This window comes from Oncorhynchus masou, chromosome 25, assembly GCF_036934945.1.
Source record: "Oncorhynchus masou masou isolate Uvic2021 chromosome 25, UVic_Omas_1.1, whole genome shotgun sequence".
In the NCBI taxonomy this organism is placed as follows: Eukaryota; Metazoa; Chordata; class Actinopteri; order Salmoniformes; family Salmonidae; genus Oncorhynchus; species Oncorhynchus masou.
The window spans coordinates 6,148,613-6,169,906 of record NC_088236.1 but is presented as its reverse complement, the minus strand read 5'-3'; the positions used below and the strand labels follow the sequence as shown (position 1 = coordinate 6,169,906).

The 21,294-nt window shown below is 45.3% G+C and overlaps 2 protein-coding genes across 5 annotated transcripts in view; one reads left to right on the top strand and one right to left on the bottom strand.

The window, feature by feature from the left end:
* The window catches only part of LOC135513708 (ras-GEF domain-containing family member 1B-A-like), a 79,357-nt gene extending 62,796 nt beyond the window's left edge, over positions 1–16,561 (top strand). For 2 of the 4 annotated variants that reach the window (XM_064936583.1, XM_064936584.1), the window contains exons 11-14: positions 9,887–9,982; positions 11,291–11,414; positions 12,535–12,607; positions 15,694–16,561. In XM_064936583.1, coding sequence (XP_064792655.1) covers positions 9,887–9,982; positions 11,291–11,414; positions 12,535–12,607; positions 15,694–15,718 — 318 coding nt within the window. In that variant the 3' untranslated portion in view covers positions 15,719–16,561. The remainder of the gene's footprint in view (positions 1–9,886; positions 9,983–11,290; positions 11,415–12,534; positions 12,608–15,693) is intronic. The other 2 variants (XM_064936586.1, XM_064936585.1) reach the window with 2 other exon arrangements.
* Positions 16,562–17,954: 1,393 nt separating this feature from the next.
* The window catches only part of LOC135513709 (phosphatidate cytidylyltransferase 2-like), a 125,252-nt gene continuing 121,912 nt past the window's right edge, over positions 17,955–21,294 (bottom strand). Inside the window, exon 14 of the transcript XR_010451571.1 lies at positions 17,955–18,506. The gene's annotated coding sequence lies outside the window, so the exon portion shown is untranslated. The remainder of the gene's footprint in view (positions 18,507–21,294) is intronic.

Here is a 21,294-nt window from a genome sequence, read left to right as displayed (position 1 = left end):
AAACCCTCAACCCACTAGTAACTGGCTCGCCTCTCTAAACCCTCAACCCTCTAGTAACTGGCTCGCCTCTCTAAACCCTCAACCCTCTAGTAACTGGCTCGCCTCTCTAAACCCTCAACCCTCTTGTAACTGGCTCGCCTCTCTAAACCCTCAACCCACTAGTAACTGGCTCGCCTCTCTAAACCCTCAACCCTCTAGTAACTGGCTCGCCTCTCTACACCCTCAACCCTCTAGTAACTGGCTCGCCTCTCTAAACCCTCAACCCACTAGTAACTGGCTCGCCTCTCTAAACCCTCAACCCACTAGTAACTGGCTCGCCTCTCTAAACCCTCAACCCTCTAGTAACTGGCTCGCCTCTCTAAACCCTCAACCCTCTAGTAACTGGCTCGCCTCTCTAAACCCTCAACCCTCTTGTAACTGGCTCGCCTCTCTAAACCCTCAACCCTCTAGTAACTGGCTCGCCTCTCTAAACCCTCAACCCTCTAGTAACTGGCTCGCCTCTCTAAACCCTCAACCCTCTAGTAACTGGCTCGCCTCTCTCAACCCTCTAGTAACTGGCTCGCCTCTCTAAACCCTCAACCCTCTAGTAACTGGCTCACCTCTCTAAACCCTCAACCCACTAGTAACTGGCTCGCCTCTCTAAACCCTCAACCCTCTAGTAACTGGCTCACCTCTCTAAACCCTCAACCCTCTAGTAACTGGCTCGCCTCTCTAAACCCTCAACCCACTAGTAACTGGCTCGCCTCTCTAAACCCTCAACCCTCTAGTAACTGGCTCGCCTCTCTAAACCCTCAACCCTCTAGTAACTGGCTCGCCTCTCTAAACCCTCAACCCTCTAGTAACTGGCTCGCTCTCTAAACCCTCAACCCTCTAGTAACTGGCTCGCCTCTCTAAACCCTCAACCCTCTAGTAACTGGCTCAACGCCTCTCTAAACCCTCAACCCTCTAGTAACTGGCTCGCCTCTCTAAACCCTCAACCCTCTAGTAACTGTCTCGCCTCTCTAAACCCTCAACCCTCTAGTAACTGGCTCGCCTCTCTAAACCCTCAACCCTCTAGTAACTGTCTCGCCTCTCTAAACCCTCAACCCTCTAGTAACTGGCTCGCCTCTCTAAACCCTCAACCCTCTAGTAACTGGCTCGCCTCTCTAAACCCTCAACCCTCTAGTAACTGGCTCGCCTCTCTACACCCTCAACCCTCTAGTAACTGGCTCGCCTCTCTAAACCCTCAACCCTCTAGTAACTGGCTGCCTCTCTAAACCCTCAACCCTCTTGTAACTGGCTCGCCTCTCTAAACCCTCAACCCTCTTGTAACTGGCTCGCCTCTCTAAACCCTCAACCCTCTAGTAACTGGCTCGCCTCTCTAAACCCTCAACCCTCTAGTAACTGGCTCGCCTCTCTAAACCCTCAACCCTCTAGTAACTGGCTCGCCTCTCTAAACCCTCAACCCTCTAGTAACTGGCTCGCCTCTCTAAACCCTCAACCCACTAGTAACTGGCTCGCCTCTCTAAACCCTCAACCCTCTAGTAACTGGCTCGCCTCTCTACACCCTCAACCCTCTAGTAACTGGCTCGCCTCTCTAAACCCTCAACCCACTAGTAACTGGCTCGCCTCTCTAAACCCTCAACCCTCTAGTAACTGGCTCGCCTCTCTAAACCCTCAACCCTCTAGTAACTGGCTCGCCTCTCTAAACCCTCAACCCACTAGTAACTGGCTCGCCTCTCTAAACCCTCAACCCTCTAGTAACTGGCTCGCCTCTCTAAACCCTCAACCCTCTAGTAACTGGCTCGCCTCTCTAAACCCTCAACCCTCTTGTAACTGGCTCGCCTCTCTAAACCCTCAACCCACTAGTAACTGGCTCGCCTCTCTAAACCCTCAACCCTCTAGTAACTGGCTCGCTCTCTACACCCTCAACCCTCTAGTAACTGGCTCGCCTCTCTAAACCCTCAACCCACTAGTAACTGGCTCGCCTCTCTAAACCCTCAACCCACTAGTAACTGGCTCGCCTCTCTAAACCCTCAACCCTCTAGTAACTGGCTCGCCTCTCTAAACCCTCAACCCTCTAGTAACTGGCTCGCCTCTCTAAACCCTCAACCCTCTTGTAACTGGCTCGCCTCTCTAAACCCTCAACCCTCTAGTAACTGGCTCGCCTCTCTAAACCCTCAACCCTCTAGTAACTGGCTCGCCTCTCTAAACCCTCAACCCTCTAGTAACTGGCTCGCTCTCTCAACCCTCTAGTAACTGGCTCGCCTCTCTAAACCCTCAACCCTCTAGTAACTGGCTCGCCTCTCTAAACCCTCAACCCTCTTGTAACTGGCTCGCCTCTCTAAACCCTCAACCCTCTAGTAACTGGCTCGCCTCTCTAAACCCTCAACCCTCTAGTAACTGGCTCGCCTCTCTAAACCCTCAACCCTCTAGTAACTGGCTCGCCTCTCTCAACCCTCTAGTAACTGGCTCGCCTCTCTAAACCCTCAACCCTCTAGTAACTGGCTCACCTCTCTAAACCCTCAACCCACTAGTAACTGGCTCGCCTCTCTAAACCCTCAACCCTCTAGTAACTGGCTCACCTCTCTAAACCCTCAACCCTCTAGTAACTGGCTCGCCTCTCTAAACCCTCAACCCTCTAGTAACTGGCTCGCCTCTCTAAACCCTCAACCCTCTAGTAACTGGCTCGCCTCTCTAAACCCTCAACCCTCTAGTAACTGGCTCGCCTCTCTAAACCCTCAACCCTCTAGTAACTGGCTCGCCTCTCTAAACCCTCAACCCTCTAGTAACTGGCTCGCCTCTCTAAACCCTCAACCCTCTAGTAACTGGCTCGCCTCTCTAAACCCTCAACCCTCTAGTAACTGGCTCGCCTCTCTAAACCCTCAACCCTCTAGTAACTGGCTCGCCTCTCTAAACCCTCAACCCTCTAGTAACTGGCTCGCCTCTCTTAACCCTCAACCCTCTAGTAACTGTCTCGCCTCTCTAAACCCTCAACCCTCTAGTAACTGGCTCGCCTCTCTAAACCCTCAACCCTCTAGTAACTGGCTCGCCTCTCTAAACCCTCAACCCTCTAGTAACTGGCTCGCCTCTCTAAACCCTCAACCCTCTAGTAACTGGCTCGCCTCTCTAAACCCTCAACCCTCTAGTAACTGGCTCGCCTCTCTAAACCCACAACCCTCTAGTAACTGGCTCGCCTCTCTAAACCCTCAACCCTCTAGTAACTGGCTCACCTCTTTAAACCCCCAACCCCTCAGTTACTGGCCCACCTCTCTAAACCCGCAACCCCTCCATGTCAGACCGAGACAGTTTAGTGATTCTGATGTAGATTCTGATCTCTCCAAATGGTGGGAACATTCTCTGTTCTCTCTGGTTGTCTGAATTATCCCAGAACCCATTTCTCTGTTCTCTTTGGCTGTCTGAATTATCCCAGAACCCATTTCTCTGTTCTCTCTGGCTGTCTGAATTATCCCAGAACCCATTTCTCTGTTCTCTTTGGCTGTCTGAATTATCCCAGAACCCATTTCTCTGTTCTCTTTGGCTGTCTGAATTATCCCAGAACCCATTTCTCTGTTCTCTCTGGCTGTCTGAATTATCCCAGAACCCATTTCTCTGTTCTCTTTGGCTGTCTGAATTATCCCAGAACCCATTTCTCTGTTCTCTCTGGCTGTCTGAATTATCGCAGAACCCATTTCTCTGTTCTTTCTGGCTGTCTGAATTATCCCAGAACCCATTTCTCTGTTCTCTCTGGCTGTCTGAATTATCCCAGAACCCATTTCTCTGTTCTCTTTGGCTGTCTGAATTATCCCAGAACCCACTAAGTGTGTGATTTGTCCAGCTGCACCAATTAAAATGTTTCTGACATTTATGTAAAAAAGTAAAACGTCTGTTTTTGAATTGTTTGCCGCACACTGTGCTCTACTTGGCCCGGAAGACTAACAAACAGTCCATCTCTCTCACAACTGATAAGCAGCAATTACAGTGCCTTGCGAAAGTATTCGGCCCCCTTGAACTTTGCGACCTTTTGCCACATTTCAGGCTTCAAACATAAAGATATAAAACTGTATTTTTTTGTGATGAATCAACAACAAGTGGGACACAATCATGAAGTGGAACGACATTTATTGGATATTTCAAACTTTTTTTAACAAATCAAAAACTGAAAAATTGGGCGTGCAAAATTATTCAGCCCCCTTATTCCTAGATCGGCTCTAAGATACCTTATAAATACAGGCCTTGAATCTCAGATGCGTGTGAATGTATTGAATGTAGGTATTTTCTTCTCCATCTGAATTATTACATAAAGTGGAGGTCTGTATCATGAGTGTCTTTCATGTAACCAGAAAACAAGTGGAGGGAATTTGTTGGGAATGAGAAGAACTTGATAAACATTCTAGAACGGCAATACAGTGTGGCCATCGGTTGGTCTGCTTCGATCTTGTTATCTCTGCTCAGTGTTGTCGTGTTATTGGCACTAAAACACCACGAACTCTTGAGGTCTTCGGTTCAGTTGGGACATCAAGAATACATAACAAGAACTCTGAAGCAGATAAGTCAAAAGGTGAAGCCATGAATAGGTCAGCTGAGAGCTGGTTCTGGTATTGACGTCAGAGAGACAACGTGAAGGGCCTCATTTACTAATCCGTCAGAAATATGTTCAGTTCCTTTTCAGGAATGGAAAAAGAAACATGGCCGCCTGCCAGCTCACATAATGTTCTCTGTCTCTGTCTCTCTCTTTCTCTCTCAGTTGACGGTTGGCTCAAGCAGTGTCAATATGATTGGGTTAGCTAAGGGTTCACTGTCAACATTTAATGGGTTAGCTGAGTGTTTCTTTTAGGGAAGGGAGGAGGGGAGAGGGGGATTTAGCTATGTGTGTGGAAATGTGTTGAAGAGCCCGGGTTGCTGCTCAGACAGACAGGGGGTCATAAGGGGGGGGGGGTCATAAGACAGAATGTTCCAAATTCCCAGGCAGAACACTGGAATGTTCCAAATTCCCAGGCAGAACACTGGAATGTTCCAAATTCCCAGGCAGAACACTGGAATGTTCCAAATTCCAAGCCAGAACACTGGAATGTTCCAAATTCCCAGCCAGAACACTGGAATGTTCCAAAATCCCAGGCAGAACACTGGAATGTTCCAAATTCCCAGCCAGAACACTGGAATGTTCCTTCTCGTTCTTGTGACTTCTTCATCTAATGAGGGTTTGTTTATGGGTCAAATAAAAACAAGTATATTTACACATGTGCCCAGGGCTCTAAAGTACAACCAATTTGGTTGGCATATTTATTTTACTAGGCAAGTCAGTTAAGAACAAACTCTTATTTTCAATGACAGCCTAGGAACAGTGGGTTAACTGCCTGTTCAGGGGCAGAACGACAGATTTGTACCTTGTCAGCTCGGGGATATGAACTTGCAACCTTTCGGTTACTAGAACAACGCTCTCACCACTAGGCTACCCTGCCGCCCAATATGTGACACAATATTTTTTTTACCTCCTTAGCTAGCTAGCTAACAACCTGGTAACTTTATCAGTATATCCAAACATTTGGGACACAGAAAGGAAAAGGGACAGCTTCTTCAGGAAATGACATATCTCTTACATGTTGTCATCTCATAACATGAGGGGGGGGGCACTGGTCTTGTTGTATAAACAACATTACCACATTTTTTCTCTCCTCTCATTCTCCCACTTTGTCCTCTGTTCAGAGCTGTCCTGGGTTTATAGAGGGGCCTCAGTGTCACAGAGAGCAGAGAGAGGAGAGAGAGAGAGGAGAGAGAGAGGAGAGAGAGAGGAGAGAGAGGGGAGAGAGCAGAGAGAGCAGAGAGAGAGAGAGAGCGAGAGAGAGAGAGAGCCTGATATCATTTGGAACATTCTGTGTTGTTTACTTTATTCAATTTGATTAGAATGACACGTTGAGGAGCCGTTGATATAAAACACAAGCGGAACGTCACATGGTTGTTGATCAGTGCTTCATCGCACACTGTATTACACTGTTCCCTCACAGAGCTGGCCTGTATTCCCTCACAGAGCTGGCCTGTATTCCCTCACAGAGCTGGCCTGTATTCCCTCACAGAGCTGGCCTGTATTCCCTCACAGAGCTGGCCTGTATTCCCTCACAGAGCTGAGTATGAGCACTGATCTAGGATCAGGTCCCCCCTGTCTTTTTCATTTTGATCTAATTCCTGACATTTAATCCTAGTAAAAATTCCCTGTCTTTGGTCAGTTAGGATCACCACTTTATTTTAAGAATGTGAAATGTCAGAATAATAGTAGAGAGAATTATTTATTTCAGCTTTTATTTCTTTCATCACATCACAGTGGGTCAGAAGTTTACATACACTCAATTAGTATTTGGGCTATTTGACCAAGAAGGCGAGTGATGGAGTGCTGCATCAGATGACCTGGCCTCCACAATCACAACCCAATTGAGATGGTTTGGGATGAGTTGGACTGCAGAGTGATGGAAAGGCATCCAACAAGTGCTCAGCATGGGTGGGAACTCCTTCAAGACGGTTGGAAAAGCATTCCAGGTGAAGCTGGTTGAGAGAATGCCAAGAGTGTGCAAAACTGTCATCAAGGCAAAGGGCGGCTACTTAGAAGAATCTCAAATGTAAAATATATTTTGATTTGTTTAACACTTTTTTGGTTACTACATGATTCCATAATGTGTTATTTCATAGTTTTGATGTCTTCACTATTATTCTACAATGTAGAAAATAGTAAAACTACAGGAAAACCCTTGAATGAGTAGCTGTGTCCAAACTTTTGACTGGTACTGTGTATATAATTGTTTTAACACAATGGCATGGAAAGAGTTCTCATGTTCTTATGTTCTCATGTTCTTATGTTCTCATGTTCTCACTGATCCAGTTTATATAAGAGAATACCGTTGATAGGAAAGTAGAAAGTAGGCAATGAAAAGGACAGTGGATATTTGGGCGAGAGGCATCCTCTAGGATGTTACATATTGAAATAGAATCAACACCCATCACATAACATTGACTTGGATGGTAATGTCTGTTCTAGTCAATCTATTTCTATGCTATGTTACCTAACAAACCCTCCGTCTCCCATTGAGTAAACCAGTAAACCACTTCCTCTGTTCTGCTGTCAAGCTCCCGATGGGCTGCAATATGCTCAACTCTCTCCTCTTGTGTAATAACAGTGAAAGGTGCTTGAAGCCAACAGTCAACAATGAAACACAGACCGGCACTCGATTTGATTCAGTTGCAAATTGAAGATTTGTTTACTTTATTTTATTTAGTCAAGGCAACATGTCCTGCTAGAACTATCCTGTCTATCTCTCCACCAGACCAGAGTGGTTAGGAACTATCCTGTCTATCTCTCCAACCACCAGACCAGAGTGGTTAGGAACTATCCTGTCTATCTCTCCAACCAGACCAGAGTGGTTAGGAACTATCCTGTCTATCTCTCCACCAGACCAGAGTGGTTAGGAACTATCCTGTCTATCTCTCCACCAGACCAGAGTGGTTAGGAACTATCCTGTCTATCTCTCCACCAGACCAGAGTGGTTAGGAACTATCCTGTCTATCTCTCCACTATCCTGTCTATCTCTCCACCAGACCAGAGTGGTTAGGAACTATCCTGTCTATCTCTCCACCAGACCAGAGTGGTTAGGAACTATCCTGTCTATCTCTCCACCCACCAGACCAGAGTGGTTAGGAACTATCCTGTCTATCTCTCCAACCAGACCAGAGTGGTTAGGAACTATCCTGTCTATCTCTCCAACCAGACCAGAGTGGTTAGGAACTATCCTGTCTATCTCTCCACCAGACCAGAGTGCTCTGTTACCTAGTGCCTGGGATAGGGCCAACTCAAACCTCTCTGTTACCTAGTGCCTGGGATAGGGCCAACTCAAACCTCTCTGTTACCTAGTGCCTGGGATAGGGCCAACTCAAACCTCTCTGTTACCTAGTGCCTGGGATAGGGCCAACTCAAACCTCTCTGTTACCTAATGTCTGGGATAGGGCCAACCCAAACCTCTCTGTTACCTAGTGCCTGGGATAGGGCCAACTCAAACCTCCCTGTTACCTAGTGCCTGGGATAGGGCCAACTCAAACCTCTCTGTTACCTAGTGCCTGGGATAGGGCCAACTCAAACCTCTCTGTTACCTAAAGCCTGGGATAGGGCCAACCCAAACCTCTCTGTTACCTAGTGCCTGGGATAGGGCCAACTCAAACCTCTCTGTTACCTAGTGCCTGGGATAGGGCCAACTCAAACCTCTCTGTTACCTAGTGCCTGGGATAGGGCCAACTCAAACCTCTCTGTTACCTAGTGCCTGGGATAGGGCCAACTCAAACCTCTCTGTTACCTAGTGCCTGGGATAGGGCCAACTCAAACCTCTCTGTTACCTAATGTCTGGGATAGGGCCAACTCAAACCTCTCTGTTACCTAATGTCTGGGATAGGGCCAACTCAAACCTCTCTGTTACCTAGTGCCTGGGATAGGGCCAACCCAAACCTCTCTGTTACCTAGTGCCTGGGATAGGGCCAACCCAAACCTCTCTGTTACCTAGTGCCTGGGATAGGGCCAACTCAAACCTCTCTGTTACCTAGTGCCTGGGATAGGGCCAACTCAAACCTCTCTGTTACCTAGTGCCTGGGATAGGGCCAACCCAAACCTCTCTGTTACCTAGTGCCTGGGATAGGGCCAACTCAAACCTCTCTGTTACCTAAAGCCTGGGATAGGGCCAACCCAAACCTCTCTGTTACCTAATGCCTGGGATAGGGCCAACCCAAACCTCTTTGTTACCTAATACCTGGGATAGGGCCAACTCAAACCTCTCTGTTACCTATTGCCTGGGATAGGGCCAACCCAAACCTCTCTGTTACCTAAAGCTCTGTGGTGACGTGGCTCTGAATTATTGAAGGGACGGTGATCTGAAAACCCTCTCAGCACCTCCTGACGTCTCTCTCTCATTACATTAACCTGACCCCTGTAGCCTGACCCCTGTAGCCTGACCCCTGTAACCTGACCCCTGTAACCTGACCCCTGTAGCCTGACCCCTGTTACCTGACCCCTGTAGCCTGACCCCTGTTACCTGACCCCTGTAACCTGACCCCTGTTACCTGACCCCTGTAGCCTGACCCCTGTAGCCTGACCCCTGTAGCCTGACCCCTGTAGCCTGACCCCTGTAGCCTGACCCCTGTAACCTGACCCCTGTTACCTGACCCCTGTTACCTGACCCCTGTAACCTGACCCCTGTTACCTGACCCCTGTTACCTGACCCCTGTAACCTGACCCCTGTAACCTGACCCCTGTAACCTGACCCCTGTTACCTGACCCCTGTTACCTGACCCCTGTAACCTGACCCCTGTAACCTGACCCCTGTTACCTGACCCCTGTTACCTGACCCCTGTAACCTGACCCCTGTAGCCTGACTGCTGTTTTAAATTCTCCTCTTTCTTCTCTGTCTCTCTCTCTCTCTTCTCTTTCTGTTCTCTGTCATCTCTCTTCTCTCTCTCTATCTATCTTCTCTTTCTTCTCTCTCTCTCTATCTTCTCTTTCTTCTCTCTCTATCTATCTTCTCTTTCTGTTCTCTGTCATCTCTCTTCTCTCTATCTATCTTCTCTTTCTTCTCTCTCTCTCTATCTTCTCTTTCTTCTCTCTCTATCTATCTTCTCTTTCTGTTCTCTGTCATCTCTCTTCTCTCTCTCTATCTTCTCTTTCTTCTCTCTCTCTATCTTCTCTTTCTTCTCTCTCTCTCTATCTTCTCTTTCTTCTCTCTCTCTCTCTCTCTCTATCTTCTCTATCTTCTCTTTCTTCTCTCTCTATCTATCTTCTCTTTCTGTTCTCTGTCATCTCTCTTCTCTCTCTCTATCTTCTCTTTCTTCTCTCTCTCTATCTTCTCTTTCTTCTCTCTCTCTCTCTCTCTCTCTCTCTCAGATCGTCATCCCGTTCTTCAGCCTACTGATCAAAGACATCTATTTCCTGAACGAGGGATGTTCCAACAGGATGCAGAACGGACATGTAAACTTTGAGGTGCGTTTGGGAAACAGCTTGTTGTCTGTAAGGAAATCCCCCCCAGGGTCCCCAGTATGGGTCCGAAAAAGGACTTTATTTTTGTATTTTTTCTTCCCCAATAACTGACAGAGAATGAGGAAGTAAGACTTCTGCTCTGCAGTGGAATTAAGACTTTATCATTGGAGACCCTATTCATAGTCTGGAAAACAGTCGTCAGGGCAGACCGTCGTCAGGGCAGACCGTCGTCAGGGCAGACCGTCGTCAGGGCAGACCGTCGTCAGGGCAGACCGTCGTCAGGGCAGACCGTCGTCAGGGCAGACCGTCGTCAGGGCAGACAGTCGTCAGGGCAGACAGTCGTCAGGGCAGACAGTCGTCAGGGCAGACAGTCGTCAGGGCAGACAAGTCATGAGATAAGTGAATGTTACCATCAGTTGTGGTACTGTTAAATCATTTCTACTGTGACCAGCCATTCATCTATGTTGGGTTAACGTTGCATTCATCTATGTTGGGTTAACGTTGCATTCATCTATGTTGGGTTAACGTTGCATTCATCTATGTTGGGTTAACGTTGCATTCATCTATGTTGGGTTAACATTGCATTCATCTATGTTGGGTTAACATTGCATTCATCTATGTTGGGTTAACGTTGCATTCATCTATGTTGGGTTAACGTTGCATTCATCTATGTTGGGTTAACATTGCATTCATCTATGTTGGGTTAACGTTGCATTCATCTATGTTGGGTTAACGTTGCATTCATCTATGTTGGGTTAACGTTGCATTCATCTATGTTGGGTTAACATTGCATTCATCTATGTTGGGTTAACGTTGCATTCATCTATGTTGGGTTAACGTTGCATTCATCTATGTTGGGTTAACGTTGCATTCATCTATGTTGGGTTAACGTTGCATTCATCTATGTTGGGTTAACATTGCATTCATCTATGTTGGGTTAACGTTGCATTCATCTATGTTGGGTTAACGTTGCATTCATCTATGTTGGGTTAACGTTGCATTCATCTATGTTGGGTTAACGTTGCATTCATCTATGTTGGGTTAACGGTGCATTCATCTATGTTGGGTTAACGTAGCATTCATCTATGTTGGGTTAACATTGCATTCATCTATGTTGGGTTAACGTTGCATTCATCTATGTTGGGTTAACGTTGCATTCATCTATGTTGGGTTAACGTTGCATTCATCTATGTTGGGTTAACGTTGCATTCATCTATGTTGGGTTAACGTTGCATTCATCTATGTTGGGTTAACGTTGCATTCATCTATGTTGGGTTAACGTAGCATTCATGTTTTATTGTTGTTTTTCAGAAATTCTGGGAGATGGCGAAGCTAGTTAGCGAGTTCATGGTTTGGAAGAAGGTGGAGTGTCCGTTTGAGAAGGACCGTAAGATCCTCCAGTATCTGCTCACCGCACCGGTCTTCAGCGAGGACAGTATGTACACCCCTCCAAAAACGTGTCCCCCTTAACTCCACAATGCTGTTCCCATGTTGTATAATGTCAATGTACCGAAATGATTATATCATTTTAAACCCTAATCAACTCAGGAAAGAGTACGCTAGATATGTCCGCTATACTTTAACGTTCAGTGTTCTCCTCCAGGTTGTGTGTGCTGTATGATAATGTGGATATGGCGTTCTCTCTCCTCTCAGCTCTGTGTCTGGCCTCCTATCACAGTGATGCTGATGGTTCTCTCTGTTCTCAGCTCTGTGTCTGGCCTCCTATCACAGTGATGCTGATGGTTCTCTCTCCTCTCAGCTCGGTGTCTGGCCTCCTATCACAGTGATGCTGATGGTTCTCTCTGTTCTCTCTCCTCTCAGCTTTGTGTCTGGCCTCCTATCACAGTGATGCTGATGGTTCTCTCTCCTCTCAGCTCTGTGTCTGGCCTCCTATCACAGTGATGCTGATGGTTCTCTCTCCTCTCAGCTCTGTGTCTGGCCTCCTATCACAGTGATGCTGATGGTTCTCTCTCCTCTCAGCTCTGTGTCTGGCCTCCTATGACAGTGATGCTGATGGTTCTCTCTGTTCTCTCTCCTCTCAGCTTTGTGTCTGGCCTCCTATCACAGTGATGCTGATGGTTCTCTCTGTTCTTAGCTCTGTGTCTGGCCTCCTATCACAGTGATGCTGATGGTTCTCTCTCCTCTCAGCTCGGTGTCTGGCCTCCTATCACAGTGATGCTGATGGTTCTCTCTGTTCTCTCTCCTCTCAGCTTTGTGTCTGGCCTCCTATCACAGTGATGCTGATGGTTCTCTCTCCTCTCAGCTCTGTGTCTGGCCTCCTATCACAGTGATGCTGATGGTTCTCTCTGTTCTCAGCTCTGTGTCTGGCCTCCTATGACAGTGATGCTGATGATTCTCTCTGTTCTCTCTCCTATCAGCTCTGTGTATGGCCTCCTATCACAGTGAAGCTGATGGTTCTCTCTGTTCTCTCTCCTATCAGCTCTGTGTCAGGCCTCCTATCACAGTGAAGCTGATGGTTCTCTCTGTTCTCAGCTCTGTGTCTGGCCTCCTATCACAGTGATGCTGATGGTTCTCTCTGTTCTCTCTCCTTTCAGCTCTGTGTATGGCCTCCTATGACAGTGAAGGCCCTGAGAATAATATGGAGAAGGACAGATGGAAGTCTTTGAGGTGTGTACCCTCCCCGGGGTGATGTTAGAATCGGAATCTGTCCCATTACACCAGACTGGTGTAGTTTCTCTCTCTCTCCCCCCACTGAGACTCCAGACTGGTGTAGTTTCTCTCTCTCTCCCCCCACTGAGACTCCAGACTGGTGTTGTTTCTCTCTCTCTCCCCACTGAGACTCCAGACTGGTGTAGTTTCTCTCTCTCTCCCCACTGAGACTCCAGACTGGTGTAGTTTCTCTCTCTCTCCCCACTGAGACTCCAGACTGGTGTAGTTTCTCTCTCTCTCCCCACTGAGACTCCAGACTGGTGTAGTTTCTCTCTCTCCCCTCACTGAGACTCCAGACTGGTGTAGTTTCTCTCTCTCCCCACTGAGACTCCAGACTGGTGTAGTTTCTCTCTCTCCCCTCACTGAGACTCCAGACTGGTGTAGTTTCTGTCTCTCTCCCCACTGAGACTCCAGACTGGTGTAGTTTCTCTTTCTCCCCACTGAGAATCCAGACTGGGTCTAATCCTGGATGCTGATTGGTTAATACCGCATTCCAGCTGGTGTCTATTCCACAAGTTACCACCGGCTAAATCTATGACGTTAAAATGCCTATTTCCTCTGTTCCATCTGACTGCTGCAATCCACTGTCTCATCAGCCCAGCCAGGCAATTTATAAACTTGATCTCCACTATAAAAAGCATCTAGACATTATCTCACATTTCTTTTAGACGAGCAATTGGTTTTCAACAGAGGAGATTTGTACAAACCTTGCTGTCTGTCTCTCTGACGTTTGCAACATTGTTTCAATATTGTAATTCGATCTTCCAGCTGTCCCATAGTAATGAACGTGTAGGTGTCGGGACGAGACAGACAGGCAGCTTTTCTCAGCCAATCATGACCCTGTATTATTTGTTATGGATATATATTAATACATGTCAATAGGAAAACATTAAATGCAGCTAGTTTGCTGTCACTCCAGCTTCAGGTTGAAGTGATTGTGTGAGCTATGTAGTTGGCTATCTCTTCTGAACAGTGACCTGGCAAGAAAGCAAATATTCTATGACAGGCGAAATCGCACGTCATTAGCTCATTGTTATGGATGTATCCCCCCCAAAATAACTAGAAAACAAGTTAAACAAACAGAAATGTAGCTACTTTAATGTTATTCTGGCTGCACGAATTTACGTGACTGTGTTAGCCAAAGTTGGCTAGCTAGTAAGCGAGGGCAACGGTACATTTATAGTGAACCGAACCAATTGAACGAACGACCAGCCGGCTTGGGTAGCAACCCTAAATTAGCGTTGAGACTTTATCTTGTGGAAGGATGAAATAGGATGAATAAATTCATCAAAATAACTTTTTTAATGAATATACAGTACCAGTCAAAAGTTTGGACACAGCTACTCATTCTAGGGGTTTTCTTTATTTTTACTATTTTCTACATTGTAGAAAACTATGAAATAACACATATGGAATCATGTAGTAACCAAAATAAGTGTTAAACAAATCAAACTATATTTTAGATTGTTCAAAGTAGTCACCCTTTGACTTAATGACAGCTTTGCACACTCTTGGCATTCTCTCAACCAGCTTCATGGGAATGCTTTTCCAACAGTCTTGAAGGAGTTCCCACATATGCTGAGCACTTGTTGGCTGCTTTTCCTTCACTCTGCCATCCAACTCATCCCAAACCATCTCTATTGGGTTGAGGGGTGATTATGGAGGTCAGGTCATCTGATGCAGTACTCCATCACTCTCCTTCTTGGTCAAATAGCCCTTACAAAGCCTGGAGGTGTGTTGGGTCATTGTCCTGTTGAAAAACAAATAATAGTCCCACTAAGCACAAACCAGATGGGATGGTGTGTCGCTGCAGAATGCTGTGGTAGCCATGGTGGTTAAGTGTCCCTTGAATTCTAAATAAATCACAGACAGTGTCACTAGCAAAGCACCATCACACCTCCTCCTCTATGCTTCACAGTGAAAACCACACATGCGGAGATAATCCGTTCACCTAATCTAATGTTCATTGCGTGTGTTTCTTGGCCCAAGCAAGTCTCTTCTTCTTATTGGTGTCCTTTAGTAGTGGTTTCTTTGCAGCAAATCAACCATGAAGGCCTGATTCACACACTCCTCTGAACAGTTGATGTTAAGATGTGTCTGTTTCTTGAACTCTGTGAAGCATTTATTTGTGCTGCAATTTCTGTGGCTGGTAACTCTTATCCTCTGCAGCAGAGGTAACTCTGGGTCTTCCTTTCCTGTGGCAGTCCTCATGAGAGCCAGTTTCATCATAGCACAGCAGAGGTAACTCTGGGTCTTCCTTTCCTGTGGCGGTCCTCATGAGAGACAGTTTCATCATAGCACTTGATGGTTTTTGTGACTGCACTTGAAGAAACTTTCAAAGTTCTTGAAATGTTCTGTATTGACTGACCTTCATGTCTTAAAGTAATGATGGATATTAATTTTTCTTTGCTTATTTGAGCTGTTCTTGTCATAATATGGACTTATTATTTTACCAAATAGGGATATCTTCTGTATACCACCTCTACCTTGTCACAACACAACTGATTGTCTCAAAGGCATTAAGAAGGAAAGAAATTTCACAAATTAACTTTTAACTAGGCACATGTTAATTGACATGCATTCCAGGTGACTACCTCATGAAGCTGGTTGAGAGAATGCCACGGGTGTACTTTGAAGAATCTCAAATATAAAATACATTTTGATTTGTTACTTTTTTGGTTACTATGTGATTCCATATGTGTTATTTCATAGTTTCGATGTCTTCACTATTATTCTACAATGTATAAAATAGTAACAATAAAGAGAAACCCTTGAATGGGTAGCTGTATCCAATCTTTTGACTGGTACTGTGTCAATCATTGTTTGAATATGTTGGTAACCCTGTTGTATAAAACTGATAATGCCCTCGAAGCTGGTGTTGGGAGGATATAATGGCAGGGTTTGCCAGCCCTCGGCTTTGTCCTACCCTAACATCCACGCCAATATATCAATCCTCCAATCAGTAGCTTCTCAGACATTATCACTGAATCAGATGTCTGTTACATGTCTTGCTAATAGATGTTCTCTTCTCTCTCGTTCCACAGATCTACTCTGCTAAGTAGAGTCTAGAGTTTCTGAAGGAGGAACCAAGTCAACCCAGTCTGACAACCAAGCCGTGCCCTGTGGGGATGCCCAAATAACAGAAGTCCTGTTTGGATGGGAAACGACAATCTGACCTGTTCTGTTGAGCAGATCAGGAACTTTTCTGTTCTCCGGTCATGGAGAGTTTGGTCTTCTTCATGTTGTATGTTTCTAGGGAAACTTTTTTCATCTCTTTTGAATGAATTTCTATACTTTAAATTATTTTGGAAACAAATAAATAATAAGTTACGACCATCGTGAGGAGAGGAAAGTCCAGGGAAACTTTTTGTTGTTGTCCTTTTGGCTACGTCTGTCGAAAACGTAACAAAACACACCGTGTATTTACACCAGGTGACACTGTTCTCCGGACATTTTGAAGATGTATTTGACTTTCTACAGGAGTTGAGAGTTGGCTGCTGGATGGCCAACTGATTCAGTCCTAACGTGTACAACGAACAGACTGCTTTCTCTCTCTCTCTTTGTCTCTCTTTGTCTCTCTTTGTCTCTCTCTCTTTGTCTCTCTCTCTTTGTCTTTCTTTCTTTCTTTCTTTCTTTAAAAAGCCAGCATTGTGTTTAATGGGAATCAGTACACTGTATAATGGTGTCAAAGCTAACCTACAGCAGGGTTGGTATAGAAAATATGAAGCTAATGTTTGTGTGTGTATGTGTGTCACATGTATCGTTATACGTGACTCTCTTGCTCCAGTCGGTGTGGTCGGCCAAGCACTGAGAACTTTACTGCTCAGTATGTTTACAATGCACTGAGTGCATTGGATTGGAAACATGATGTCCATTCTTTTGTTTGTATAAAAGCTTTGTGATACTCTACAACAGGAAGCGACACCTTCCTTCTCCTCTCATCCTTTATCAATGGGACACTCAGCCATGGGCAGAAACAGAGGGGTGGGTGGGGATGTCAAGATGGTATTAACGTCCACCCCATGAAGTCCCCGGGACCGAGTTTGGGAAACACTGATATAGAGAATAGTGTGCTATTTGGGACGCAGCTCCTGATGATCAGTGTTATGGTGTTCTGCCACTAACCAGTGTGATCCTGATGACCAGTGTTATGGTGTTCTGCCACTAACCAGTGTTATGGTGTTCTGCCACTAACCAGTGTGATCCTGATGATCAGTGTTATGGTGTTCTGCCACTAACCAGTGTGATCCTGCTGATCAGTGTTATGGTGTTCTGCCACTAACCAGCCACTTTGATGGAATAAATATAGCTTTGGAGGACTGTCCTGTGTTGAACACTCAAGATGATCCATGCTGTGATAGTGGCGTACCTAACCACTATGCCCCTCCCATGAGTATGGTAGTATAGAAATGCAATGTGGTTGTATCGCCCCCTTGTGGTTGAGTTAAGTAAGTGCTGTGTGGGAGCAGAGTTGAGCCAGTGAATGAGTTGATTAATGGAGTAGTGGAGATTGTGTTGTGAGCTGAGGAGTTGGACATTTTTTTTCCTCAGTTAATACTGGATCAAACGTTCTTCCTAATAGGTTGTACTTTCTTCATATTATTGTTTTCATCATGTTTGTTTTATTTATGATCCTCTCTGTAGTCGTCATTTTTTAATATTATGGATATTTACAAATATTTTATTGTATTTGTTATATCATTTTGTACGAGGTACATTTCATTGTTATTAGATTTTTGCCCTAAACTGATTATTTTTTTGTTCAGGTTTGTATTCGAGTAAACACTTTGAAGTTAAACATATTGGTCACGTTCCAGGCCCACTACATTGTAGGCGTGGCAAAGCTGATATCTGTCCAGGCGTCTGCAATGTCGTCGTTCTGGAACGCGGCCATTGACTGACGTATAGCTTTGCCTTGTCTTTTGCAGTTTCTCCTCTCTACATGATAATGTGGTTTGACTGTGTAAATACTTCTGTTTTTCCTGTGTTTATCTGGGGTTTTTGTATTTGGACTGTTAAGCTGGAATAGATCACCTGTTTTATTACTGAGTTCATTGTTAGAAGAGAAAGTGACGAAGTTAATTTAAAAAATGCTTAAGTTAATGGAGGAATCTGTTCATGATTACTACCTATCAGACTAATTCAATTTCCATGTGAATTGACATATTTCATGGCTTGACCTTGTATCAAACTGAGTTGACAGAGGAATCTCCATCTGTTATGGTGGTTAGGTGCTATATTCCCCATATAATCACTGACAATGGACTACTGGTAGAGAATATACTGAAGCTGCCCCTACCTTTTTTTATTGAGGTTATTATTCACAATTCATGAGCATTTGATCCGGAAATATTTTGAGACTAGGGAATCATATTACTCACATTTCTGTTGAATAGGAATAGACAAGCTATAGCTTCGTCGTCGTCGTCGTCGTCATTATTATTATTTAAAGACATTGTTTTATTTGAAGTGGCAGTAATTTCCAAATGCAGTGTATTTTGCCTGTCTGTAGACCATTTGTAAAATAGGAATGACATCAAAACATTTTTTGTGTAAAATTGAATCAGATTATACTTAAACTAATATTTTGTGACAAAATCTCAGATTTTTGGCATTGTCAAAACCCACTCTGTTCTCATAGGCTACTGATCTTGTCATTGGCCAGTCCAAGACGCTCCACACGGGACAGTAAAGCTGATCTTCTTCGGCCAATCTCTGATTCCTCCGTCAGCATCTCGTCCAAGTCATCGCTGTTCAGCAGGCCCAACATCTTACTGCAAAGGATCCTGCCTGACTCCTTCAGGATGAAGTAACGGATCAGCATGGGCACCTGGTCCGCCAGTCGCTGCACCACGATCTGAGAGAGAGGTAGGCGGGAGAGGAAAAGAAAGTTTAAGTGAGACCTAGAGTGACGAATGACAATTCTCTGTTTTGTCGGGGCTAATCTCGTGGCCAGACTACGTAAACATGAATGGTACCATAGGTCTGTCTTTATACTATTGGACAACGAGCAGCAATAGTTCCACTGCTTGTTTTTTTTTCCATCACTGGTTATTTGGACAAGTGACGATTTCACAGATGTTAGTGTAACAGTATAACTTTAGACCGTCCCATAAAATACCCATAGTCACAAATTAACCCCTATCAACTGATTGCTCGCTCTGAAGTTAACACGCCAGTTCTGACAATCTTGGTTAACCCAGAACTAAAAGTCTCACGTAATTGGTCAACTGCTCAATGACGTTTTGAGTCCATCCAAACGCGTTAAAAGAAGCGATGCAGTGATCGAGATGCTCCATCATCTCTCTCTTTACAAATTACGGGACGTTTACGGGCCGAATATCCCCTACCCCTTCCCGAAATGCAAATGCTAATGTAACGGATGTGAAATGACTAGCTTAGTTAGCGTTGGTTCGCGCTAAATAGCGTTTCAATCGGGGACGTCACTTGCTCAGAGACCTTGAAGTAGTAGTCCCCCTTTGCTCTGCAAGGGGCCGCGGTTTTTGTGGAGCGATGGGTAACGATGCTTCGTGGTTGACTGTTGTTGATGTGTGCAGAGGGTCCCTGTTGCGCGCCCGGGTATGGGCGAGGGGACGGTCTAAAGTTATACTGTTACATGGTTGAAGTGGAGTTACTGGCTTCAACAAAACACAAGGCAGTTTCCAAAAACACCGATTAAGCATTACCACGCTGCAAGAAATGTCAATCTTACCTAACATTTTAATATTGTATTGAGATAATGAAGTAAAAATGACTTGTTTTGAGTTGATTTCACTTAACCCCCCCAGAAAAAATACATTTACTTGTTTGAGTTGGACCTGCACAGAAAATACATTTACTTTGAGTTGGGCCTGCACAGAAAATGCATTTACTTGTTTGATTTGGGTCTAACCAGCACCATTTCAACTTAAACATCATCAAATCAACAAGGCTATATAGGCTTAGTTTAATACACTGAAAACAAACTTAAAGATACAAAAAACAAACATTTTAATCAACATTGCTAAATGTCATGTGGCTGATTAATGTGTATGCTAAAAATATTGACTCACCCTACTAGTTGAATGCCAATGCCATCCTCTATTTCATGTTATCAAAATGGCAGGGTAGCCTAGTGGTTAGACACTAGTGGTTAGACACTAGTGGTTAGACACTAGTGGTTAGACACTAGTGGTTAGACACTAGTCAAATCAAAAATCAAATCAAATTTTATTTGTCACATACACATGGTTAGCAGATGTTAATGCGAGTGTAGCGAAATGCTTGTGCTTCTAGTTCCGACAATGCAGTAATAACCAACAAGTAATCTAACTAACAATTCCTAAACTACTGTCTTATACACAGTGTAAGGGGATAAAGAATATGTACATAAAGATATATGAATGAGTGATGGTACAGAGCAGCATAGGCAAGATACAGTAGATGGTATCGAGTACAGTATATACATATGAGATGAGTATGTAAACAAAGTGGCATAGTTAAAGTGGCTAGTGATACATGTATTACATAAGGATGCAGTCGATGATATAGAGTACAGTATACACGTATGCATATGAGATGAATAATGTAGGGTAAGTAACATTATATAAGGTAGCATTGTTTAAAGTGGCTAGTGATATATTTACATCATTTCCCATCAATTCCCATTATTAAAGTGGCTGGAGTTGAGTCAGTGTCAGTGTGTTGGCAGCAGCCACTCAATGTTAGTGGTGGCTGTTTAACAGTCTGATGGCCTTGAGATAGAAGCTGTTTTTCAGTCTCTCGGTCCCAGCTTTGATGCACCTGTACTGACCTCGCCTTCTGGATGATAGCGGGGTGAACAGGCAGTGGCTCGGGTGGTTGATGTCCTTGATGATCTTTATGACCTTCCTGTAACATCGGGTGGTGTAGGTGTCCTGGAGGGCAGGTAGTTTGCCCCGGTGATGCGTTGTGCAGACCTCACTACCCTCTGGAGAGCCTTACGGTTGAGGGCGGAGCAGTTGCCGTACCAGGCGGTGATACAGCCCGCCAGGATGCTCTCGATTGTGCATCTGTAGAAGTTTGTGAGTGCTTTTGGTGACAAGCCGAATTTCTTCAGCCTCCTGAGGTTGAAGAGGCGCTGCTGCGCCTTCTTCACGATGCTGTCTGTGTGAGTGGACCAATTCAGTTTGTCTGTGATGTGTATGCCGAGGAACTTAAAACTTGCTACTCTCTCCACTACTGTTCCATCGATGTGGATAGGGGGTGTTCCCTCTGCTGTTTCCTGAAGTCCACAATCATCTCCTTAGTTTTGTTGACGTTGAGTGTGAGGTTATTTTCCTGACACCACACTCCGAGGGCCCTCACCTCCTCCCTGTAGGCCGTCTCGTCGTTGTTGGTAATCAAGCCTACCACTGTTGTGTCGTCCGCAAACTTGATGATTGAGTTGGAGGCGTGCGTGGCCACGCAGTCGTGGGTGAACAGGGAGTACAGGAGAGGGCTCAGAACGCACCCTTGTGGGGCCCCAGTGTTGAGGATCAGCGGGGAGGAGATGTTGTTACCTACCCTCACCACCTGGGGGCGGCCCGTCAGGAAGTCCAGTACCCAGTTGCACAGGGCGGGGTCGAGACCCAGGGTCTCGAGCTTGATGACGAGCTTGGAGGGTACTATGGTGTTGAATGCCGAGC